The 27,411-nt window shown below is 45.4% G+C and overlaps 1 protein-coding gene across 8 annotated transcripts in view; it reads left to right on the top strand.

The window, feature by feature from the left end:
* The window catches only part of LOC106572365 (histone deacetylase 7), a 69,172-nt gene that overhangs the window by 10,615 nt on the left and 31,146 nt on the right, over positions 1 to 27,411 (top strand). For 6 of the 8 annotated variants that reach the window (XR_014380676.1, XM_014146438.3, XM_014146434.3 and 3 more), the window contains exon 2: positions 4,759 to 4,827. The exons of 1 other annotated variant lie outside the window; for it this stretch is intronic. Coding sequence is in view for 5 of the 7 variants with exons in the window: in XM_014146438.3 (XP_014001913.1) it covers positions 4,759 to 4,827 (69 nt within the window). In the remaining 2 variants the exon portion in view is untranslated. Of the gene's footprint in view, positions 1 to 3,971; positions 4,287 to 4,758; positions 4,828 to 27,411 lie in introns of those variants that run through there. One more of the 8 variants, XM_014146441.3, reaches the window with a different exon arrangement.

Genomic DNA, 27,411 nt, shown 5'->3' with positions numbered 1-27,411 from the left:
TGACTTAAATGAACACATCAGACATGTCATTATCAGGAGCTACATCTCAGAAAAAAGACATTGGCTAACAGTTGACTGCGCTGTTGCTGTCATTCTGAGAAGTAGGGCTGACAAAGACGATGTAATTAAACGGATAAAGTTAGCTGAATCTAAATTTGACCTTGCATTTCATTGAGGGACATGATTTAGAGTGTGTGTGTGTCTGCCTGCCTGCTCAGAGACAATAACCAGTACTGAAGGTTTAGGCTAGAGGCTGGGCTCAGTGTTTACTCTAACCCGTGTGCCGCATGGTGCCACAGCATGGAGCTTGGTGTCCCAGGGGCCCAGCTGAGCCCCGCCTGGTACCCAGACAATGGCTGCCTTCATCCTGGCTTCCTCCTTCCTCCATCCCTGTCTGCTGCCCTGCCTCCATCCTCTCTGGACCACCTTGTGATCTGGGGCAGAGGTTGCCAGGTCTGATCCTGAAAGGCCTAAAATAATATCTGTATCTAGTTAAATGACTTGGAATATACAGAAAAGTACATCTTGCCTATTCTTATGTAACTTAGAGGAAGCCCACGATCTTGCCGTGGAACTAGGTTTGGGGAATGTATTTGAGAGTACTCATCTTGCATCTTTTTGGAATCTTTGACTTATTTTGCATAGTGATCTGACATTTAAAACTGTGTGTGAGACAGTGAATCCTTGTCAGTTTGTGTAATTGTGCAGGTGGGAGTTAACTACGCACATATAGAACCCAGCGCACCACATCCTGTACATATAGAATTAACATAGAGGCCTCTTCCTCTCAAATTAACTGACATCTGAACACTGCTAAGAATCTTACAAAAAATACATTTCAACATGTTTTCACAGTGTCCTCTCTGATTCTAGCTTCTGTTTGGACATTTTGGATACATTTGATTCAATTATATTCTTGGAAATCCTAAGAGTGTGTTGCATTGGCTTTCAAAGATTGGTATTTAAGAATTAGGCACTGCTTCATCTGGGGAAAATAAAACAGTTTAGCATCAGTCTAGAGAAACAGATTGGCCACTGCTGTCTTTTCCATTTGGGTGTTACATACAGCGTGGTTCACGTTGGCCAGCGCCTTGCCTCCTGGGAACCTAAGCTTGTGCCTGTGTTTGATCATATGTGTGTGCAGTGGCGGTCGGTGCCGTTTAAGATGAGGGAGGACGATTTTCTTTATTTAGGAGCGTGGCCTTATTTCTATTACAGCATTTGGATTCACACAGCTCAATGTAACATCGATAGGTTTAGGCCAGGGTTTTCCAACCCTGTCCCTGGAGAGCTACCTTCCTGTAGGTTTTCACTCCAACCCTGTCCCTGGAGAGCTACCTTCCTGTAGGTTTTCACTCCAACCCTGTTCCTGGAGAGCTACCTTCCTGTAGGTTTTCACTCCAACCCTGTCCCTGGAGAGCTACCTTCCTGTAGGTTTTCACTCCAACCCTGTTCCTGGAGAGCTACCTTCCTGTAGGTTTTCACTCCAACCCCAGTTGTAACTAACCTGATTCAGCTTATCAACCAGCTAATTATTAGAATCAGTTGTGCAAGATTGGGGTTGGAGCAAAAACCTACAGAAAGGCAGCAGGGCTGGAGAGCCCTGGTTTAGGCTACTACATGATACTTGATTTTTCCCTATACCCACCATGAGGTTGCTACAACCTAGCCAACAAATTATGGTTTACAATGTAGGGGCACAGGTCGTGAACATTCTTAGTAATTAAGGTGACAGACCATGACATTCAATAACGCCTTGCACACTCTTGCCTGCATCTAGCTCATCTACAGGTGTAATCATTAGTCCAACAATTGCAAACGAGAGTTGCTATTGGACAAATTCAGGTATGTTTATCCACATTTGCTTCTGTTTAAGAAATGTTTTTTTTAACAGTAATGGCAGATTGAATACATCCCTGATCACCCGCAAACACAGTTCACTTTCATAGCAGCCACATATAAACAGCATGATCACTTTGCTCATTGTATAACTCCTTCTCGCATCTACGCGCTCTCCTCTCACCTTTTCCCTTCTCTTTGCACAACACAACACAACAGTGACCAGGCGAAAAAACCTTTCCAAGCCAAACCTTCATACCATAATCGCTTACCGCTACACACAGCCTACATTGTTATCACCATATTAGCTAACGTCCTAGTCAACATAGCTACTAGAACTAACGCGTTAGTAAACCCGCTACAATCATGCAGTCCAGTGTACAGCAAGCAGTTTAGCAGCCAACTACTTACCACATTTTATGCACTGCAGTGCTAAGCTAGCTGCAACTTATGCTTTCAGTACTAGATTCATTCTCTGATCCCTTGATTGTTTGGACAACATGTCAGTTCATGCTGCAACAGCTCTGATAGGTTGGAGGACATCCTCCGGATGTTGTCATAATTACATTGTAAGTCTATGGAAGGGGGTGAGAACCATGAGCCTCCTAGGTTTTGTATTGAAGTCAATGTACCCAGAGGAGGACTGAAGCTAGCTGTCCTCCGGCTACACCATGGTGCTACCCTACAGAGTGCTGCTGAGGCTACTGTAGACCTTCATTGCAAAACAGTGTGTTTTGAGTTAATTATTTGGTGACGTGATTATATGTATTATAGTTTAATCTAACCCTAACTTTTTTAATGTTTCACTATTTTTATCTTTATGAAATTCACTGAGGAGGATGGTTTTCCCCTTCCTCCTTTAAGGAGCCTACACTGGTGTGTGTGTACCTCGCTGTGGGCTGCTAGACTGCTGTGCCATTTCACTGACACACAGGCTGTGGTCTCGTTATTTTCAGCTCATACCGGATGTGATTCAGATTGGGGGATTGTGTAATTGACAAGACAAACCACACACGCGCACACATTCATAAACACCCACACTTTGGGAGGATTTCTGGTAAGGGTGCTGGGCTCCCCCTGAGCTTATGCATTTAAAGGTGAGTATGGGCTAGAGCACAGCTTGCATTAGGTTTCGTTTTTGGTGTGCATGAACAGTTTGTTTTACTGTTGGGCTTGGAAACTGGATCACAGATGCTGAGTGGAAATAAAAGCAGTGCTCAAGCTGGGAAAACAGCCTTTGAAAGATTAACTAAACTCTTTCATCTCATTGAGCACTTTGTCATTTCCTGTCCTCAAAACACACACTGTCCATGCAGGTGATGGTCAACTCCCTTCTCAAACCCTCACATTGTATTCTACGCTTCTCTACAAACGATGCAGACAACTCTGTCATTCAAATGTTTTAATATAAACGTCACTGTTTATATCATTACTGTTATACAAAGCCTCAGGATTACATGAAGAGGCAGTGGGAGGCCTGTGCATCATGTGACAGATAAAGGGACGTGTATGGGTTACCTTGTCTGAGAAATACACAGGAAGCCCTTGGTAACTATTCCTTCCTCTTCCAAGAAACGTTAATCTGTGATGTGACTCATAACAGGAGGAGAAAGGTATTGGTCAAGGAGCACCGTTTCCTAGAAGGCTATGCACTCATTAAGACATTTTGTAGAATTCATCTGTGAAAATTAAAAATGTCTAGATAAAGCTGACAAACATGACGTTTTCACTTTAGTCTTTTCTCACAGTTTCATATTTCCCTGCTATGCTGCCTGCTTCATGAGCCAATAACTACTTGACCACTTGTAAACAATCTTTATCATACTGTGCAGTTTACTTGATTGTGGTCATAAATGTACAAATTAAGCTTTAACCATACATGCAAATGCTACTTTGAGAAACATTTTGGAAGAGTGGATATGCGTTACTACACAAGTTGTAACATGTTTATAGTAGTGTTGTCCAGAAAGTGCAAGTAAAGGACTGTTGTAACAGTTATTCTGTTGCAATAAACAGCTGTTGCTATGTCAGCAGGTGGAGCTGTAGAAGCCATCTGACAACATCAACTGTGAACAAAGTTTCAGACACTGATAAGTAGTGGTTCGGATTGGCTACACAGTGTACCAATAGAAAGCTCCTATGCGGAAACAATGGTAGAGAGAACTCGTGTGACGCTATTTTTGGTGCTACCCGCTTAGATTTCTATTTTCGTCTTCTTCAGCGGCTGGACATACCAAGTTGCTTGCGATAACTAATTATTTCTCCCTCACTTGTAGCCTACTGACGAATCTCATCCTTGGCCACTGGTCTCTTTCCCTGTATGTTGCTAGACAGTCCTTTCACAAATAGGCATCACAGGACGAGTAACAGACATCACTGGCTTTTTGGAGGAATATTTATAATGTGGATATAGAACCTGTTGCGTTGTTGTGACTTATTCTTACAAGGTAACATTTTCTTTCATGTGCATAACTTGTGGATATCAGCTAATTGTTCTGTGTTATACAGTATTACAGCAGTAGGTTAACCTACCTACCAGATGAATCTGAGAATGTAGCCTATTATTGGTACGTGCAGTTAGGTCTGTCATTCTAGAAATAGGCAGCTAGGCTACATTTCCAAACATAAGTCCATTTCAAAGGGGCTACAAGCATCGTATCCTGGTGGGATGTCTTTTAAACGCTGCCCTCGAAGCAGATGTTCAGGGCAGCAGTTGTTTTTCAGAGTGAGAGAATTTGCATTCCACTGCTGAATTGTTACACATTTCTCGGGAAAATGTCTCTTACAATTTTCAGGTTCTTTGTTTTAAACAGCCTACACTTCTCATATACTTTATTTTAAGTTAGCTATCATATAGGGGGCATGGATAATTCATTGCTGGTGGTTGTGAGTAATAAACTTGATCTCCCCCGTCTGCAGATGGAATCACGGCGCCGGGACCTACCGTAGACAAAGACCGACGGGACAGCTTTTTTTCAGGAGTGTCAGGTAGCCCCCCTAAACTTGTCACTTGAACCGTGCACTGACAAATATGTAACAACTCATTGCCACACATCACCTCACTGTCTTCAGAATAGTAGACTTACAAATATTATCGCTTTTTCCTCCAGAACGAGCCATATGTTTAGATAGGCTACGTCTGTTTGCAAATTAGTCATCCCCAACCAACTATTCAAGGTTGTTTGAACAGGTCTCAAAAGTAATGCAGTTTTCAGAAACTGTCAGACCTAGCCTATTTTGTATGTTGATAACAATCTATGCACTGACAAATATGGAAATATTCAGAAGAAACATTTTGTTGTGGTATATGCTGCTAATGAACATGTTTATTTTTACTTCATAATTTGTCACTAGCACGATTCTCTAGATATATTTACTTTTAGAGCAACACAGACACAGAAGCGAGAGCATGCAAGCACACCACAAGACTACAGTAGGGGGACATTGGCTATGTTCTTATGTTCTCACACCACAAAGTACTACCAGAATAACAAAGTAAACACAGTACATATGAAGAAGTAAAACATGTTCAGCATCTGTTTATTTTGTACTTTTAGAAAGGCTGATATGTGTGTGGAATAGTTAGCACTGAGAGCTAAAGTCTGACTGTCCGTTAGATCTGAGTGATAGCCCTAGCTCTTGCTGTGCCAGGCATATGTTCCATCCATGCAAAAGAGTCCATCTTCCTGGAAAAACAGAGTGAGGTCATGTCCGAAGCTGCAGTGTCCCATTTCATGTGTCAGTCCGGGCCAACTGACACGGCTCTTCTCTTTTGTGTCCCTCTAATCTGTCTAGGGTTGGAAAACGACGGTATATTAGTTGACCAGTAAACTATCATCATTTTGGTATCTTTGAAGGATTTTATGTAATCTATCACAAGACATCTAGTGACGCTTTTGGTACTTCCGATAATCACAGGTGTCTGTAATAATGTCTGGCCTTCTGTGTGGCCGTCTCACATGTAAAATACAGTATTTGAAATAATTAAATAAGACGATAAAAAAAATTGAATGACAAAGCTGTTAAACATTATCCTCCAACTTAGTGAATACCATTGGGGTTTAATATGGTGTGTTTATTTGACTATGTCAATATGTATTTGTTTTAATATGGTGTGTTTATTTGACTATGTCAATATGTATTTGTTTTCTATGTATTTGGCGTCAAACTGGTGGCAGTTGTGAAAAAAGGCAATAGTTGGACGAGTTACAGAGGTAATTAAAATAGTTTTAAGATACATTTTTCATTAACTAGGCTATATTCTATTGAACCATCTGGTTTATCTACTACAAACTCATAGACAATATGGACACAAATATAATAAATGAATACTATATATTAATACTTAAAAAAATGTTTTATTCAAGTATAAATTACCAAAGTTACGACAGATTGCCATAGATTTTCTGTTAATTACCAAAATTACTGAAGATTTCGTTAACTTTGGTAAATGACCGGTAGCTTTACAATCCTCTAATCTGTCCCTATTCATCAGAACACTCTGCCTCTCATTCTCCTGTAGCTGTTAATGCTGCTCCGATGAAACGCACCAAATCCCCCTTAACGAAGTCAACGAGGTTATTAAAACTAGGCTGTGGTCAGTCAGTACCTTGTGGTTGTTACTCAGCTCCTCCTGGTGTGATTCTACCGCCACAATGGGTTTTTGTAGAGGGAAGATAATGTTTCCGTGGTGGGTTATGTGCCCAGGTAATAGTAATGTATCATTCCATAGCATGAAGCTCAGCATCAGTTAAATATCTTTTCTAGTCATTTGGATCATGCCCCCCTGTTCAGAGACTTGAACCGTGTCTGTGGTTTGGTCCTTGCCTGGACAAGGTATCTGTTGCTTGTAAAACCACGTAGTGAAGGGTTGTGATACCGAGAGTGAAGAGGATGGGAACCTAATAAACATATGGTCTTACATTTCCTTAACATACCAGGAGAGGAGGAAAATGTAGAGTGATCACAATAGCAAGATTGTTTTGCAGGGAGCTGCAGTAAAGATAAAGTTTCCGGTTTCTGGTTGAAACCAGGGTCAGCTGACTCCCTCCTTCCCTCCACACCATCGCTGCTGTCTTGAGAGAAAAAGCCCAGAGGGTTGAACTTAACTCTTTTATTCTTAGTCAGGGAGCTGGAGACTTTTATTCCTGTCTTATTGCTACTGTATGTACGACACTACTGAAGGATGGAGTGATCGTTCACGGTGCCTTATATCCATGAAGTCATTTGATATGGTTAGAGTTTCATTGTCCTTGTAGGGCCAGACCTTGTGATCTCTGGAACCAAACGTTATTGAACGTTAAATGTGAGTCTGGATCCCTGAGCTAGGCCTGTAAATTCTGCTGTGTCAAATCAATTAGTCAGGGTTTAACCTGGTGACTTGCCCCTATTTAAGTTGTCCAGAATTTGCTTTGGTAATGGCAGCATATGCCTATAGCATTTCCCTCTGAGGACAGTTGGACATGGTAGAAAGTTCAACTTCCAGCTCTGCACCAGGAGCTCTGTCTCTGTACTCAGGTTGCGGCGGTCTGGGCGCTGGTCTGTTGTCTGTCAATGGTTTGGTGGTGGCAGTCAGACTCAAAGACCAATGACCGTGGGTGACTTGTACTGGTCTAGGATCCGATTGCCTGTTGTTGCCAGGCAGGTCATGTGATCCCCTTTAGTCTCCGGCGTCTGGCCTGTGTAATGCAGACCACGAGAAAAGAGCAAAGGCCATGGAGAGCTGCATTCCCAGGATGCACTGTGGCTCTCCTCTTTACCGTTCTCTGGTAGTCAGATCAGTTCGTGTGAGAGGCTGTTGCTATAACGACAAGCAGGGAATCATAGTCTCACCTGTCTCTCTATCCTCCACATCACACCTTCTCTTTTTTTCTCTTGCTTAAACTTTATGCTTGATACCGCAATGTCTCCGATAGACAAAATCCCCTTTGCTTTACTAGAACATGGCTGTTCACAGAGCACCACTAGTCTATAACATGGCCTTCCTGTGGTCACTTTAAATGCCAGGAACCAAGAAAATAAATCTACTTCTAGATGGGAGGCTTGTTTACTGGATTTATAGATTGATAGGTTTCTGGTCTCTGATAACGACTGTGGGTTTGCAGTTATGTATTCAGTGTGTGTGTGTGTGTGTGTGTGTGTGTGTGTGTGTGTGTGTGTGTGTGTGTGTGTGTGTGTGTGTGTGTGTGTGTGTGTGTGTGTGTGTGTGTGTGTGTGTGTGTGTGTGTGTGTGTGTGTGTTACCAAGAATGTTAACGCCCTCTTGTTTTTGTTCATTCAGTCAGAAAAGTGTGACTGCATATTCATGAGGTGTGTTCCCTTCAAAGGTTTTCCCAGCACATTTGTTAAAGTTTAAAGTCTCAGAGAGTTCGAGAGAAAAGAGGGGGAGAGATAGATAACGAGGGAGAGAAAAAAAACTTGATAACTGCAGAGGGACTCAGGGACTCAAACTCAAAGAGCAAAAAAAGAAGAGCAACATAGAGAAGGAAGAGAGCGCAGGAGAGAGGGAAGAGAGCGCAGGAGAGAGGGAAGAGAGCGCAGGAGAGAGGGAAGAGAGCGCAGGAGAGAGGGAAGAGAGCGCAGGAGAGAGGGAAGAGAGCGCAGGAGAGAGGGAAGAGAGCGCAGGAGAGAGGGAAGAGAGCGCAGGAGAGAGGGAAGAGAGCGCAGGAGAGAGTGAAGAGAGCGCAGGAGAGAGGGAAGAGAGCGCAGGAGAGAGGGAAGAGAGCGCAGGAGAGAGGGAAGAGAGCGCAGGAGAGAGGGAAGAGAGCGCAGGAGAGAGGGAAGAGAGCGCAGGAGAGAGGGAAGAGAGCGCAGGAGAGAGGGAAGAGAGCGCAGGAGAGAGTGAAGAGAGCGCAGGAGAGAGTGAAGAGAGCGCAGGAGAGAGGGAAGAGAGCGCAGGAGAGAGGGAAGAGAGCGCAGGAGAGAGGGAAGAGAGCGCAGGAGAGAGGGAAGAGAGCGCAGGAGAGAGGGAAGAGAGCGCAGGAGAGAGGGAAGAGAGCGAGGAGAGAGGGAAGAGAGCGCAGGAGAGAGGGAAGAGAGCGCAGGAGAGAGGGAAGAGAGCGCAGGAGAGAGGGAAGAGAGCGCAGGAGAGAGGGAAGAGAGCGCAGGAGAGAGGGAAGAGAGCGCAGGAGAGAGGGAAGAGAGCGCAGGAGAGAGGGAAGAGAGCGCAGGAGAGAGGGAAGAGAGCGCAGGAGAGAGGGAAGAGAGCGCAGGAGAGAGGGAAGAGAGCGCAGGAGAGAGGGAAGAGAGCGCAGGAGAGAGGGAAGAGAGCGCAGGAGAGAGGGAAGAGAGCAACAGAGAGAGAGGGAAGAGAGCAACAGAGAGAGAGGGAAGAGAGCAACAGAGAGAGAGAGGGAAGAGAGCAACAGAGAGAGAGGGAAGAGAGCAACAGAGAGAGAGGGAAGAGAGCAACAGAGAGAGAGAGGGAAGAGAGCAACAGAGAGAGAGAGGGAAGAGAGCAACAGAGAGAGAGGGAAGAGAGCAACAGAGAGAGAGGGAAGAGAGCAACAGAGAGAGAGGGAAGAGAGCAACAGAGAGAGAGAGAGGGAAGAGAGCAACAGAGAGAGAGAGGGAAGAGAGCAACAGAGAGAGAGGGAAGAGAGCAACAGAGAGAGAGGGAAGAGAGCAACAGAGAGAGAGGGAAGAGAGCAACAGAGAGAGAAGAGAAGAGAGCAACAGAGAGAGAAGAGAAGAGAGCAACAGAGAGAGAAGAGAAGAGAGCAACAGAGAGAGAAGAGAAGAGAGCAGGCAGAGAGAGAAGAGAAGAGAGCAGGCAGAGAGAAGAGAGTAGGCAGATGTAAGGATGTCAGAAATATGTCATTATCTGCATTTTTGTGTGTGCTCATGTGCAGTTTAACTTAACCACTGAATTATACTGTAGCCTCTCCTGCTCAGGAAGCAGTAAACGTAGCAGAAACTCTCCTTCATGACTCTCTCTCTGCCAAGCTGGCCTTTGCTTGTTCTGTGTTCACAGTACCTTAGGGTTAGCCACCCAGGGGCCTTCCTCTCCTCTTCTCCATCTATCCCCACCAGGAGCCTTCCTCCATCTCTCCCCACCCAGGGGCCTTCCTCTCCTCCATCTCTCCCCACCCAGGGGCCTTCCTCTCCTCCATCTCTCCCCACCCAGGGGCCTTCCTCTCCTCCATCTCTCTCCACCCAGGGGCCTTCCTCTCCTCCATCTCTCCCCACCCAGGGGCCTTCCTCTCCTCCATCTCTCCCCACCCAGGGGCCTTCCTCTCCTCCATCTCTCCCCACCCAGGGGCCTTCCTCTCCTCCATCTCTCCCCACCCAGGGGCCTTCCTCTCCTCCATCTCTCCCCACCCAGGGGCCTTCCTCTCCTCCATCTCTCCCCACCCAGGGGCCTTCCTCTCCTCCATCTCTCCCCACCCAGGGGCCTTCCTCTCCTCCATCTCTCCCCACCCAGGGGCCTTCCTCTCCTCCATCTCTCCCCACCCAGGGGCCTTCCTCTCCTCCATCTCTCCCCACCCAGGGGCCCTCCTTTCCTCCATCTCTCCCCACCCAGTGGCCTTCCTCTCCTCCATCTCTCCCCACACAGGGGCCGCCTTCTCCTCCAGCATTCCCCACCCAGGAGCCAGACCACGACTCAATACACAACACTCCCATAATGCTGACCTCTGACCTCTGAGTTAAGTGTCAGAACTTTTGTTTACCTGTTCCGCTCTCAGGGTGATGTAGGAAGAGAGGGCGAAAGGGAAGAAGAGGCTTCAGGGAAGAATAGTACTCCAACAGTGGAACTGGACTTGTAACTACCATGTAACTGCCATGTTTTATTTGTAATGACAAATTCCACATAAAGTTTTACTTTAATGAAAGCATCTCGCATAGTGTTTCTCTTTGAAGTCATGGTTATATAGTAAATGAAATCTAATGTTGTGTCACATGCGCCGAATACAACCGGTGTAGACCTTATAGTTAAATGCTTACTTACAAGCCCTTAACCAACAATGCCGTTTTAAGAAACATAAGTGTAATGAAAGTTCTTACTGGGGAAAAAAACGAATTACAAATAAAAAACCATAATGAATAATTAAAGGGCAACACAAAAAATGACAGTATCGAGGCTATATACAGGGGTTACCGGTACAGAGTCAATGTGCATGTAGGTAGAGGTGAAGTGACTATGCATAGATAATAAACAGTGAGTATCAGAAGCGTAAAAATGGGGGTGTCGATGCAAATAGTCCGGGTTAGCTGTTCAGGAGTCTTATGGCTTGGGGGTAGAAGCTGTTAAGAAGCCTTTTGGACCTAGACATGGTGCTGTGGTACTGCTTGCCATGCGGTAGCAGAGAGAACAGTCTATGACTAGGGTGGCTGGAGTCTTTGGCAATTTTTAGGGCCTTCCTCTGACACCACCTGGTATAGAGGACCTGGATGGCAGGAAGCTTGGCCCCGGTGATGTACTGGGCCTTACACACTACCCTCTGTAGTGCCTTGCGGTCGGAGGCCGAGCAGTGATGCAACCAGTCAGGATGCTCTCAATGGTGCAGATGTTGAACTTTTTTGAGGATCTGAGGAACCATGCCAAATCTTTTCAGTCTCCTGATGGGGAATAGGCATTGTCGTGCCCTGTTCATGACTGTCTTGGTGTGTTTGGACCATGTTAGTTTGTTGGTGATGTGGACACCAAGGAACTTGACGCTCTCAACCTGCTCCACTGCAGCCTCGTCGATGTGAATGGGGGCGTGCTCGGTCCTCCTTTTCCCGTAGTCCACGATCATCTCCATTGTCTTGATCACGTTGAGCAAGAGGTTGTTATCCTGGCACCACACTGCCAGGTCTCTGACCTTCCCCCTATAGGCTGTCTCATCGTTGTCGGTGATCAGGCCTACCACTATTGTGTTTTCGGCAAACTTAATGATGGTGTTGGAGTCGTGCTTGGCCACGCAGTCATGGGTGAAGAGGGAGTACGGGGGGGGGGGGGGACTGAGGGGACTGAGCACGCACTCCTGAGGGGCTCCAGTGTTGAGGATCAGTGTGGCAGATGTGTTGTTACCTACCCTTACCACCTGGGGGCTGCCCATCAGAAAGTCCAGGATCCAGTTGCAGATGGAGGTGTTTAGTCCCAGGGTCCTTAGCTTAGTGACGAGCTTTGAAGGCACTATGGTGTTGAATGCTGAGCTGTGGTCAATGAGTAGCATTCTCACATAGGTGTTCCTTTTGTCCTGGTGGGAAAGGGCAGTGTGGAGTGCAATAGAGATTGCATTATCTGTGGATCTGTTGGGGCGGTATGCAAATTGGAGTGGGTCTAGGGTTTTTGGTATAATGGTGTTGATGTGAGCCATGACCAGCTTTCCAAAGCACTTTATGGCTACAGACGTGAGTGCTACGGGTTGGTAGTCATTTAGGCAGGATACCTTCGTGTTCTTGGGCACAGGGACTATGGTGGTCTGCTTGAAACATGTTGGTATTACAGACTCGGGACAGGGAGAGGTTGAAAATGTCAGTGAAGACACTTGCCAATTGGTCAGCATATGCTCGGAGTACACGTCCTGGTAATCCGTTTGGCCCTAGGGCCTTGTGAATGTTGACGTGTTTAAAGGTCTTGCTCACATCAGCTGCGGAGAGTGTGATTACACAGTCATCTGGAACAGCTGGTGCTCTCATGCCTGCTTCAGTGTTACTTGCCTTGAAGTGAGCATAGAAGTAATTTAGCTCATCTGGTAGGTTCGTGTCACTGGGCAGCTTGCGGCTGTGCTTTCCTTTGTAGTCCGTAATAGTTTGCAAGCCCTTCCACATCTGACGAGCGTCAGAACCAGTGTAATACGATTCAATCTTATTCCTGTATTGAAGCTTTGCCTTTTTGATGGTTCATCGGATGGCATAACGGAATTTCTTATAAGCGTTCAGGTTAGAGTCCTGCTCCTTGAAAGCGGCAGCTCTACCCTTTGGTTCAGTGCGGATGTTACCTGTAATCCAAGGCTTCTGGTTGGGGTATGTACGTACGGTCGCTGTGGGGACGATGTCATCAATGCACTTATTGATGAAGTCTGTGACTGAGGTGGTATACTACTTAATCCCATTGGATGAATCCTGGAACATATTCCAGTCTGTGCCAGCAAAACAGTCCTATAGCTTAGCATCTGCTTCATCTGACCTCTTCCGTATTGAGCGAGTCACTGGTACTTCCTGTTTTAGTTTTTACTTGTAAGCTGGAATCTTTAGGATAGAGTTATGGTCAGATTTGCCAAATGGAGTGCGAGCTTTGTATGCGTCTCTGTGTGTGGAGTAAAGGTGGTCTCGAGTTTTATTTCCTCTGGTTGCTCATGTAACATGCTGTTAGAAATGAGGTAAAACGGATTTAAGTTTCCCTGCATCAAAGGCCCTGGCCACTAGGAGCGCTGACTCTGGATGAGCATTTTCTTGTTTGCTTATGACCTTATACAGCTCGTTGAGTGCGGTCTTTGTGCCAGCATCGGTTTGTGGTGGTAAATAGACAGCTATGAAAAATATAGTGTGGTCTACAGTTTATCATGAGATACTCTACCTCAGGCGATCAAAACCTTGAGACTTCCTTAATATTAGATTTTGTGCACCAGCTGTTATTGACGTATAGACATAGACCACCATCCCTTGTCTTACCGGAGGCAGCTGTTCTATCTTGCCGATGCAGCGTAAACCCAGCCAGCTGTATGCTATCTGTGTCGTCGTTCAGCCACGACTCAGTGAAACATAAGGTATTACAGTTTTTAATGTCCCGTTGGTAGGATAGTCTTGATCGGAGCTAATCCATTTTATTATCCAATGATTGCACGTTGGCTAATAGGACTGATGGTAGAGGTGGATTACCCACTCGCCGTCGGATCCTTACAAGGCACCCCGACCTACGTCCCCGATATCTCCGTTTCTTTTTGAATCACAGGGATTTGGGCCTTGTCGGGTATCAGCAGTAAATCCTTGGCGTCCGACTCGTTAAAGAAAACATGTATATCCAGTACGAGGTGAGTAATCGCTGTCTTGATACCCAGAAGGTATTTTGGTCATAAGAGACGGTGGTAGAAACATTATGTAGAAAATTAGTTTCAAATTACGAAAAAAAAACACAGTGCCACAATTGGTTAGTAGCCCATAAAACGGCAGCCATCTCCTCCCGCGCAATCTCAGATTTGTCAGTGCAACAGGCTTGTGACACACCCACCCTGGGATGAGAGGCTGCTATGGAGGCCGTTACTGGGTGCATTCTCTAAACAACATGACCTAGAATGAAACATGCAAGACAAGTGCAACCTTCCATATCATACCACGTAGGCTGCGGCACAGCACAGCGGCACTTGATGCGTCTCGTCTGTCAGTAACGATGTTAAGTTTTTTATTTTCTCTCTAAGAGATAGGGTGCTGATACAGTGGTGGCATGGCTGAAACAGGTGTGTGTTGTTGTGTGGTTTGTTGATGTGGGTGTGTTGGGCCAGGCTGACAAGGGGACCATGCCGATTCCTTTCCTTTGAAAGAGCTGCTGTGTTGAGTGTCCTATCTCACTGGGGCTTTGTGGGGAATGTGTTTGATTTCGGAGGTGGGTGGAGACACAAGAAGGGCCATGGGGGAGGTGAGCAGACCCGGAGGTCTGGAGGGTGTAGGGTAAGACTGATATAAAGATGTCATCTGTCACGTCTTAGCTACAGCACACCTGGCTACAGCTCACTTCCAGGGAACCATGTCATCTATTGTTCATCAGTTCCTGTGTGTTTGTGTGCGTGTGTGTGTCTTAGTGCTGAGCGATTAACCAGAATTTCGGTTATTTTTGTTTTTAAACAACTGATTCACCACTGTTCAATTTAGTTATTTTTTTTCTGTGAGCTCAATGGCAGTTTTTCTAGAGATAAATAAGATCAAACCCGAACTGTGTGATGTAGTTTCCAACAGGCCAATATTCAACAGAGGTTAGCGCAGAAAAGTGCAAATTAACTACAATGACCATAATCCATTGCGCGCCTACTTGTCTTGTCTGTGTTTCTTTTATATCTGATACATAAAAGAGAGAAGAAGGCGTGATTGAGGGATAGAAAGCAGTTGCTTCGCGAGGTATCTCTACCTAAAAAAAAAATACATTATCTAAGTGATTGATAGTTGGTATTCAGAGGTGGTAAAAGTATGCCTTATTTACTTTGAAGAACTACTAAAATAGTGATTTTGTCAGACAGCAGCTCTATAGAGATGAGATGATGACTTAGAATTAAATAATAAAATGTAAAAATGTAGTATACACAACTGAAATATTTTGTATAGTATTGTGAATAAATGATGCTTAATAAGTGATAAGTAGTAATGGGCAGTCAGTACCATCATGGGACTTTTACTGTGTGTAATGTCTTCCCTGTGGCTCAGTTGGTAGAGCATGGTGTGTGCAAAGCCAGGGTTGTGGGTTCGATTCCCACGGGGGGCCAGTACAAAAAACGAACCAAAAAAATATATATATATTTAGCAGACGCTCTTATCCAGAGCGACTTACTGTAGTGAAGGCATACATTTCATTATATATATATATATATAAAAATGCATGAAATGTATGCCGTCACTACAGTAAGTCGCTCTGGATAAGAGCGTCTGCTAAATGACTAAAATGGAAATGGAAATGATGTGGTTGGTCCACTAGGGCCATCGCTTTAGGGTCATTTCGACACAGAGGGACGGCGATGACTGGAATGTTTATGTAGTGAATGTGACTGAGTCTGAATTTAGAATGGCCTGGTATAGCTTTGACGTGCCTGCCGTGCATGGAATGCCTTGTAAAAATGATTCTAAAAACACCTGTCAAGACAAACGCAATGATTTACATCTTGTTTTTATGACTGCTCAGAATAAGTTCAGCTTTTTAAAGGCACTTTACACATCTTCATAAGCTTTATTTTGGAAACCTGCAATGCAATTGGACTAAATTACACACAGAGGTTAGCGTAGGTTGCACGCACCACTAAGACAAACGCTATGGCAGGACACACACTATATTATTCACTGGAAGACTAAGGTATGGACAAACGGAGATACCCTCGAAATACTCTGAGACAGACAAGCAGGCATCCACACCCGCGCGCATACACACACACACACACACACACACTGGCTTTAAAGGGATAATCCAAACCACTAATTCTTATGATTAACAGTGTTAAACAGTGATAAATAACATTAATATGTGAAAACAATATTTTTTGTGGATAAATGTTTCATTTTGTCATTATAACAAGGTTGGTAACAACATGTGAAAATAGTTGTGGAAATCTGTTGCAGCTCAATTGGACAAAAAAAAACCACAATGCAATGCTCTCTTACGCTGTCTGGCTAGCTAGCTAGCTACACACAAAATGACCAAAGTCAATATCAGCATGTGAAGTAGCTAGCTAGCTGTAAAACCACCTAAACCAACTGCACTATTCATTTAAGAATTTCAACCTGCAGTTTGTCTCGAGTGCCGAGTATGTTGCTACGGCAACAATGGCCCTTTCCCACAGACACAGCAGGCGCATTGCAAGGTGGTAGGTTACTTGAAGAAGAAACTGAGTTGAATAATTTGGTGCAATGTTTAGATTGAACACATCTAAGCAAAATATAAACTTTGTCCTGTGGGTCGGCAGCTAGCCTAGCGGTTAAGAGCGTTGGGCTAGTAACCGAAAGGTCACTGGTTTGAATTTCTGAGCAGGCTAGGTGAAAAATCTGTGGATGTGCCCTTGAGCAAGGCACTTAACCCTAACTGCTCCTGTAAGTCTCTCTGGATAAGAATGTCTGATAAAAGACTAAAATGTAGAATGTCATGACGATATAGACTGATGGATGTGTTCTAGACAGTGTATGCCCATACCATCTATTGGCTGATTTGGTGATCTGAAGTACAGGTCATCATTTTAAAGTGTTATGAAATGTGATAAGGGATAACACTCTCTTCATTAACAAGGACCTTCTAGGTATGACAAGTTCCTACACGATTTCCTAATTTCACAGATGGACCACTTAGAAGTAAAATCATGGTGACCATTTTTATTTGAACCACTGACAGAGCATAGACTTTCACCAAATTGACAGGAATTTCATGATTTTCTTTGGGGGGGTGGATTATCCCTTTAAGGGAGTGACTGACCGGATAGCCTCACCAGCTGCTGCTGAAGCAGAGGGTCTGAATGGCCCTGACAGCTGTGGATTCCTTCAGACCCTCAACAAAAAAGAGAGAGAGAGCTATCAGGGTATACAGTATGTGAGTGACAGGTGTTATGATTGGAAATCCTGTCTTGCACAAGGTTGATTTAGCAACAGTTAAGAGAAAAACACCAATATCATGACTGTGGTAAGACACCACTGAATGCTGGGGAAGCACACATGTATTACACTACATTACTAATACATTCAGGTTTATAGGAGTCAATGGCCTTGATGAAACAGAGTAGGTTTTAACTATCAATCCCTTACTAACTCTTCCATCTCTCTTCTCTCTGTTGCTGTTGGTTAATTTGTTTGTTGTCCTGGCGCCTATGTAGTGAGTTATCCATTAATTCACTCAGTTGAATGGGTAGCAGCTCCCCTTCAGCCATTTACTGGCTGGGCTACTGGCTGCATGAAGCTGGGGATGGGGAGATGGGAGAGGAGAGTCCTGCTGGCCCCTAGTCTTTCAGCTCAAATTCCATGTGAGGAAGAAAGTATTTTTTTGGTCTTGACAATACTGAACTAGCAACACAATCATTTGACAGCCTGTCTGAATAGATGTAGAGTTATATCTCTACACTCATGGTTTGTTTGTAGAAATATCTGGTGTACATTATGTTTACTACTGTTCATTTCATAACAGCGTCACGTGGTTATTTAACAACAGTAGTAAAGTGCATATGTTCTATGTTTGCATCTGAAGTGTGTATTTGCGTTCATTTGGCCACTGTGAGCTTGGCTTTGGTTATAGCTTTACATAATACCATCTCACCAGAAGTTACTGGCTGGGAAGAAACCAAACCGAGGCTAAACTTTGCAAACAGGAAGTGTTTCTTTCTGTCTCATTGTTGTATTTTTATAGACTGCACTTCCTTTTGCCTGCTGTGGTTGCCATGGTTACATCTGCCCCCTGATCTCTGGTGGTGTTTATGGGATGGCCCAGGGCAAAGCAGAGCAAGGCTCGTCTGTCTGTCTGTCTGTCTCTGTCTGTCTGTCTGTCTGTCTGTCTGTCTGTCTGTCTGTCTGTCTGTCTGTCTGTCTGTCTGTCTGTCTGTCTGTCTGTCTGTCTGTCTGTCTGTCTGTCTGTCTGTCTGTCTGTCTGTCTGTCTGTCTGTCTGTCTGTGTCGAGCTGAGCCTGAATAACGGCAGTGAGAGGAGGAGGATGTGGTCTGCTCAAAGATGACTACAGAAGGGTGTAGCACCTCTGACTAATTATAGAGCACAGAGGCAGAAGTGCTGCTGTGTGTGTTTTCATCTCTTGCTATTTTGAAGCGTGGTTGGCTTGTTGTTTGGGACCTGGCCTTGTTTCTGTCTCCGTCTCTGTCCCCCTGTATGTGGCTGAAACATGAGTTCTGATCACTAAGACGTCCTTGCTTGAGCAGGAAACCAAACAATAGACTGCTATCAAAAACGATGTCAGGGGAGCAGTTGGTGGGGAGGGCTGTGTGTGTTTGTTTGTGTGCGTATGTCTAATGTAAAAAATGTCTGAGTGCTTTTCTGGTGAAGATTAAAGCACTTGCTCTGTTCTCCCTGCTCTCTGGGGCTGTCTGGCTCTCTGGAACCCATATTCACACTGCTCCGTCTTTGTAAAGGCAGTAATGGCTGGATACAAAACCTGAACAGAAGCCTGTCGAGAGCGAGAGAAAGGGAGAGAGAAAGGGAGAGAGGGTATAGAGAAACTGGATAAGTGCAGACGGACGCAGACTCTTGGTTGTGGCCCCTTTAAGAGCGGCGCAGGAGGTTTTAGGGCCCAGTTCTGAGAGCTTTTGTCCAACTTTTTGTACAGTGACAAATCTCACCCAATTAATACCAGTAGTATTTCAATCACCCATGTTACGGTAATGGAATCTTTCTAATGTTCCGTAGTAACACACTGTATGGAGAGACGGTGAAGCCCTCGTAATACATGGCCCATTGTGTTGTTTTCTCCCTGCACCTCCTGAACCTGCAAAAGGAAACCTGAGGTGTTCTGGAAACTCAGGTCAGGACAGAGGAAACCTTAGCCTGGACAGAATGCATAATGCATAAACCTCTGCTCCACTGTCAAAGAAAGAGGTAGACACACACACACACACACACACGCATGCACACGCATGCACACGCATGCACACGCATGCACACACACACACATTGTGAGTTGATATTTGTTAGCTTTGACATTGTTTCCCTTGTCTACAGGTACCTGTAATCTATTCTGTCTTGAACAGTGTATATATAATGAGATGTGCTTGTCTTAGCTGAGAAGTTAGAGAGAAAGTCTCTGTTTTTATTCAGAAATTAAACTGGTCTGTGTTTTCCCTGGAGCTGTCAGCCATTGTTGACAGATCCATTTCACTTCACTATGTTTGTTATCCTTGTTATACAAGCTGCCCTGTGGGCAGAACCTTTCAATGCTGATCCCTCTCTCTCTCTATGCTAGAGCTGCTGCAATCAGATAACACACACAGAGGTAGGCCTCAGGTGATTTACATAACGATGAGGGCTGGAAGCACACCTTCCCTTGGTTGTCTATAAATAGCTCTCTGGCAGCCCTGTCCTACCACACAATCAAATGAGCTGGCCTGATAGGATCACATCACACTATACCAGTCACACTGACAGGATCACACTATACCAGTCACACTGACAGGATCACATCACACTATACCAGTCACACTGACAGGATCACACTATACCAGTCACACTGACAGGATCACATCACACTATACCAGTCACACTGACAGGATCACACTATACCAGTCACACTGACAGGATCACATCACACTATACCAGTCACACTGACAGGATCACATCACACTATACCAGTCACACTGACAGGATCACACTATACCAGTCACACTGACATGATCACATCACACTATACCAGTCACACTGACAGGATCACATCACACTATACCAGTCACACTGACAGGATCACACTATACCAGTCACACTGACAGGATCACATCACACTATACCAGTCACACTGACAGGATCACACTATACCAGTCACACTGACATGATCACATCACACTATACCAGTCACACTGACAGGATCACACTATACCAGTCACACTGACAGGATCACACTATACCAGTCACACTGACAGGATCACACTATACCAGTCACACTGACAGGATCACACTATACCAGTCACACTGACAGGATCACACTATACCAGTCACACTGACAGGATCACATCACACTATACCAGTCACACTGACAGGATCACATCACACTATACCAGTCACACTGACAGGATCACACTATACCAGTCACACTGACAGGATCACACTATACCAGTCACACTGACAGGATCACACTATACCAGTCACACTGACAGGATCACACTATACCAGTCACACTGACAGGATCACACTATACCAGTCACACTGACAGAATCACACTATACCAGTCACACTGACAGGATCACACTATACCAGTCACACTGACAGGATCACACTATACCAGTCACACCGACAGGATCACACTATACCAGTCACACCGACAGGATCACACTATACCAGTCACACCGACAGGATCACACTATACCAGTCACACCGACAGGATCACACTATACCAGTCACACCGACAGGATCACACTATACCAGTCACACCGACAGGATCACACTATACCAGTCACACCGACAGGATCACACTATACCAGTCACACTGACAGGATCACACTATACCAGTCACACTGACAGGATCACACTATACCAGTCACACTGACAGGATCACACTATACCAGTCACACTGACAGGATCACACTATACCAGTCACACTGACAGGATCACATCACACTATACCAGTCACACCGACAGGATCACATCACACTATACCAGTCACACCGACAGGATCACACTATACCAGTCACACCGACAGGATCACACTATACCAGTCACACTGCCAGCCTGAGAGAAGCCATTCACAGGACCCCATACAATGTCTTATTCCACAGCGGTTATTTTGGGCTTGTTTATATCTTCTTCCTATGGGAAAGTTTAAGCAATTGTATTTCAGAAGTCATACTAATCTCCAGTGCTTTATCAAGCTGGAGTTGTTTCTTTTCTGATGTCCCTGTTATGTGTGCTGTTTGTTTTTAGTTCTGTTCTAAAGTGTATTAGTGGGAGGTCGATGGACACAGTGGGCCATGAACATTCCTGCTGTAATTCCTGGCATACTTTCCCTGCAGAGAAAATATACATACTGCTGCTCTCTGTCAAACCCCTCTTTTATCTGACCCGACGTTCTGTCTATCATACTGCTACAGCTCAGAGAGAGGGGAGGATGGGAGAAGAGAGGACAGGGAGGAGAGGATGAGAGAATAGGAGAAGAGAGGAGAGGACAGGGAGGAGAGGATGAGAGAATAGGAGAAGAGATGAGAGGACAGGGAGGAGAGGATGAGAGAATAGGAGAAGAGAGGAGAGGACAGGGAGGAGAGGATAAGATAACTGAGGAGAAAGGAGTGGACAAGGGAGGAGAGGATAAAATAATAGAGGGGACAGGAAGGAGAGGATAAAATAATAGAGTGGACAGGAAGGAGAGGATAAAAGAATAGAGGGGACAGGAGTGGACAGGAAGGAGAGGATAAAAGAATAGAGGGGACAGGAGGGGACAGGAAGGAGAGGAAGGAGAGGATATGTCATGTGTCAGTGTGCAGCGGTTAGGACAGAGTCAGGCGCAGGACACAGAACTGAGTAAAAGACGTACTTTACTCGAAAAGAAACAACAACAATGATTTCCACGCAGGGAAAAACACACCAGCTCACAGAGGTCTAGAACACTAAACAAAGAACTAACACACACAAAACCATGTGGGAACCAGAGGGTTAAATAGGGAATAAATTACAACTTAATGGGAACCAGGTGTGTACAATCAAGACAAAACTAATGGAAAAAAGAAACGTAGATCGGTGGCAGCTAGAAAGCCGGGGACGTCGTCCGCCGAACGAACAAGGAGAGGCACCAACTTCGGCGGAGGTCGTGACAGGATAAGAGAATAGAGAGGAGAGGAGTTGACCGGGAGGAAAGAGCAGGGTGGAGGGGAGGGGAAAGGTCCTGTTGAAAGGTTCAAACCAATAAAGCCCTTCATCCTCTAGCAGTGGACTGGAACATAGTTTAGCACTCCCAGTAGGATCCAGGCCAACCATCACAGCAACACATATCTCACTAGTGACTACCTACCCTGACTGACCCACAGCCAGACGGATAGGCCTCACTAGTGACTACCTACCCTGACTGACCCACAGCCAGACAGATAGGCCTCACTAGTGACTAACTACCCTGACTGACCCACAGCCAGACGGATAGGCCTCACTAGTGACTAACTACCCTGACTGACCCACAGCCAGACGGATAGGCCTCACTAGTGACCACCTACCCTGACTGACCCACAGCCAGATGCATAGGCTTCTGTTGTCAACAACTGCATTACAATGATCAAGAATACCGCTATATTGTATGCATATTTTGTATGCATATTTTGTATGCATTCAGTCCTAGGGTTGTAACAGTAATTGAATAACCGTGTAACTGACAGTTATAGATGAAGACTGCCATGAAAGTAAAACAACCGTCGAAACTGTTTTTGGCCTTCATTTGTAAAAAAATCTATTAAAAAACTGTTACTTTCTTTTCATGTAGATACGCTTTACCTAAGAGCGGGAGTGTTTACTAATGTTTTGTTAACTTAGTCTGTTAAACTGTCTACATCTCCTCCTCTTTCCAACTGTCATTAGATGGTCGAGCAGCTAATCCGCTAGATACATGGGGGTGGAGAAACACTAGTCTATAGGCCATGGCACTTCAGTAAAGAAATCCTGTGATGTGTGGACTTTGTTTTGTACAATGCACGTTTTCAAGGTTATTCTGGCTCTGAGGCCTATAATGCGCTAATGTTGTGTCAAATGGACAATGCACCAATCCTCTCCAACCTGCCATGGTATAATTTGATATAGATCTTTTCTTAATTTATAGTCTAATAATCGCTGATAAATAGGCTATGGATGTGTGTATTTGTTTCTCTTTTAATGATTGTCATACTATAACATAGCTGTCTCTCCCCTTCATACTTTCCCTGTTAATTCCTATTTTATAGCCTACTTTCGGAAAGCCTAATGGAGGCCTAGTTTTATTTTTAAAATGTTTTAAGTAAAGGAGAAATATTTGCTCTTGTGTATGACAGACGCTGGTGGCTTTAATTGACGGGTCCTTTTTATGGGGTGTTCGTTTGTGAGTTCGCTGATTCTCTCTCTAGGCCTGTGAGGTTGACCAAATGGTTGGATTGGAGCAGTGAGGAGGCAAATCGAGGAAGACTTTTGTCAATGTGAGGATTTTATTAGCAAACATGAAGCTGTAAAGCCGGCGACTCTACAAGTACCCAAGAAAGCAAAGGTAACTGAACTAAATGACTATAGCCCCATTGCACTCACTTCTGTCATCATGAAGTGCTTTGTGAGGCTAGTTAAGGATCATATCACCGCTACCTTACCTGACACCCTAGACCCACTTCAATTTGTATTCCGCCCCAATAGATCCACAGACGATGCAGTCGCCATCCCACTGCACAATCCCATCTGGACAAGAGGAATACCTATGTAAGAATGCTTCCAGACAGCAACGTCACAAGGCCTATATACCAGTAGTATTATATTATGTAAATTCAGAAAGTGTCCTAAACTAGCATGTCTGGACTCCATCTCTTTAATAAGAATCAAACGCTTCTGTCATGATTTCATCTTATAAAAGGCCTATTTTTAGTAGCTTAGGCTACATTATTTCTATGACGACACGGGGCGAGACCCAGATGCAGACACAGGAGGCAGATGGTTCGAGTCTCTGATATTTATTAAAATGCAAGGGGCAGGTCGAGGACAGGCAGAAGTTCATAAACCAGGTCAAAGTCCGAAGGTACAGGGGGGCAGGCAGGCTCGAGGTCAGGGCAGGCAGAACAGGTCAGAACCAGGAGGGCTAGAAAACAGAGATTAGGAAAAACAGGAGCACAGAAAAACACGCTGGTAGGCTTGACAAGATAGTATGAACTGTCCATGACTGACCCAGCAGACTCGGACCGACTCCGCAACGCTGTCTCCCTGCAAGGAGCCACCATTGAAAAACACGATAAGCTACTTCAGAGCCTTATGGAAGGTCTCCATATGCTGTTTGGATGCCATGACCAGGGTTTCAAGACGTTACTAGAGCAATTCCATGGACTATCTATCAGGCAGCATGCCAACGGAGACCTCCCGGACGCTCAGTAATTCCCCAGCCAGTGATGATTTTGTACAGCCTACCCGGCTTCCCGAGAACCCCGCTTACTTCCTCCTGAGCGCTATGTTGGGGACCCTGGAACCTGCCAGTTGTTTCTTTCCCAGTGCTCCCTCATCTTTGACCTGCAGTCCTCTTTGTTCCCTTCGGACCATTCGAGAATAGCGTATCTTATAACGCTAATGTCTGGTAAGGCGCTCTCCTGGGCAACGGCGGTTTGGGAGCAACTATCCGCCATTTGCGTTCGTTTGTAGGATTTCATTGCGGAGGTGAGGAAGGTATTCAATTCTCTGGTGTCTGGGAGAGAGGTGGCCCAAAAGCTACTTCGACTACGCCAAGAACCGCGTAGTGTGGCAGACTACGCAGTAGACTTTCACACGTTAGCCGCCAAGAGTGCCTGGAAACCGGAGTCTCTGTTCCTTACCTTTCTTCATGGACTATCCGAGGAGATTAAAGACGAGCTCGCAGCTCGGGAGTTACCCCTGGACCTCAATTCCCTCATAGCCTTAACCATAAGGATCGATGGACGTCTATGGGAGCGCAGGAAGGAGAGGTCTGTTTTCGGCCCCACTCGTTCGTCCACGGCTGCTTGCTCACCCCCCAAGAACCCGGAAGTCCCCGACGCCTGCATTTCCGAGAGGATCCGAAGGCATCCGAAGGCAGTCCCCTCGGGAATCATCGGGAACGAGCGACTCATTTTCTACTGTGCCTACGCAATGGGGCAGAGCTAGGTTGTCGCTTCAGGGACGACTACAGAGGCTTAACTCCAACAGTTGCCTGTTGTGGTGCTACAGGCCATTACAAATCCGCCTGTCTGGTAAAAGACCAGACTCATCAGCTAGGTAAGAGTACTATGGTGGGCCAGTTAGTACTATAACGACACGGGGCGAGACCCAGATGCAGACACAGGAGCCAGATGGTTCGAATCTCTGATATTTATTAAAATACAAGGGCCATGACGAGGACAGGCAGAAGTTCATTAACCAGGTCAGAGACCCGAAAGGTACAGGGGGGCAGGCAGCAGAGGTGTGGACTCAAGCCACATGACTTGGACTCACTTTAAGTCACAAATATGATGACTTGCAGCTTGACTTTGACTTTAACACCAATGACTCGTGACTTAACTTGGACTTGAGCCTTTTGACTCGAACTGACTTGATACCCTCTCCAAGAAAATATTAAAAATGATGCTATTAAAAAAAGTGTGCAGTGCATCAACTCTTCATATAACGGATTACCGTTTGAATCGGACAGCAGCCAATCAAATTGTGCCAGCTGAGAAAAAGTTGCACGTGGCAATGCAGAGGAATGGTGGGTGAATTCAGTTGGAGCCCCTGGAAAGATGATACCCAAAAGTATTATTTTCGGATATAAAGACTACGCTGTAGTCAACAAAAAACGGATTGCAACTTGCAAAACATGCGGGACGAAAATGACAGACGGAGGAGCAACAACTTCCAACTTTGTTCGACATTTGAAGCTGCACAAAGAATGTTAAGTCGTGGCTAATATAGCCGACAGCTATATATAACTTTGCTTGTGTAGCATGTAGGCTAACGTAACATTAAGTCAACGAGCCTCTACACAGTCAATCAGTGCGGGAACGTAATCATTGCACCCAGGATTGAGCTACAACTGGCTAGGCAGTTGGTAGCCTAAATCCTGCCTGATGTTACTGCTGTTCCTAAAACCATTGACATACGTTAGCCTACTGTAACCAAACACACAGAGTGAGCCTACAGAGTGTGTGTGTGTGTGTGTATGTTAAGGTTGGGTATTGTGTACAAGCCTACATCACCCGATTGCGCCCCATAGTGGGGGTCTTTCTCATGGCTACCCATGTATTTCCATGGAAATATGTTTATTTGGAAAGTAATATATATATATATATATAAATATATATATATATATATATATATATATACACTGCTCAAAAAAATAAAGGGAACACTTAAACAACACATCCTAGATCTGAATGAAATAAATAATCTTATTAAATACTTTTTTCTTTACATAGTTGAATGTGCTGACAACAAAATCACACAAAAATAATCAATGGAAATCCAATTTATCAACCCATGGAGGTCTGGATTTGGAGTCACACTCAAAATTAAAGTGGAAAACCACACTACAGGCTGATCCAACTTTGATGTAATGTCCTTAAAACAAGTCAAAATTAGGCTCAGTAGTGTGTGTGGCATCCACGTGCCTGTATGACCTCCCTATAACGCCTGGGCATGCTCCTGATGAGGTGGCGGGTGGTCTCCTGAGGGATCTCCTCCCAGACCTGGACTAAAGCATCCGCCAACTCCTGGACAGTCTGTGGTGCAACGTGGCGTTGGTGGATGGAGCGAGACATGATGTCCTAGATGTGCTCAATTGGATTCAGGTCTGGGGAACGGGCGGGCCGGTCCATAGCATCAATGCCTTCCTCTTGCAGGAACTGCTGACACACTCCAGCCACATGAGGTCTAGCATTGTCTTACATTAGGAGGAACCCAGGGCCAACCGCACCAGCATATGGTCTCACAAGGGGTCTGAGGATCTCATCTCTGTACCTAATGGCAGTCAGGCTACCTCTGGCGAGCACATGGAGGGCTGTGCGGCCCCCCAAAGAAATGCCACCCCACACCATGACTGACCCACCGCCAAACCGGTCATGCTGGAGGATGTTGCAGGCAGCAGAACGTTCTCCACGGCGTCTCCAGACTGTCACATCTGTCACATGTGCTCAGTGTGAACCTGCTTTCATCTGTGAAGAGCACAGGGCGCCAGTGGCGAATTTACCAATCTTGGTGTTCTCTGGCAAATGCCAAACGTCCTGCACGGTGTTGGGCTGTAAGCACAACTCCCACCTGTGGACGTCGGGCCCTCATACCACCCTCATAGAGTCTGTTTCTGAGCGTTTGAGCAGACACATGCACATTTGTGGCCTGCTGGAGGTCATTTTGCAGGGCTCTGGCAGTGCTCCTCCTGCTCCTCCTTGCACAAAGGCGGAGGTAGCGGTCCTGCTGCTGGGTTGTTGCCCTCCTACGGCCTCCTCCACATCTCCTGATGTACTGGCCTGTCTCCTGGTAGCGCCTCCATGCTCTGGACACTACGCTGACAGACACAGCAAACCTTCTTGCCACAGCTCGCATTGATGTGCCGTCCTGGATGAGCTGCACTACCTGAGCCACT

The sequence above is a fragment of the Salmo salar genome, chromosome 15 (assembly GCF_965601325.2).
Source record: "Salmo salar chromosome 15, fSalSal1, whole genome shotgun sequence".
Lineage (NCBI taxonomy): Eukaryota > Metazoa > Chordata > Actinopteri > Salmoniformes > Salmonidae > Salmo > Salmo salar.
Note: the sequence above shows the minus strand (reverse complement) of the source record. Positions and strands in the feature narration are given on the sequence as shown.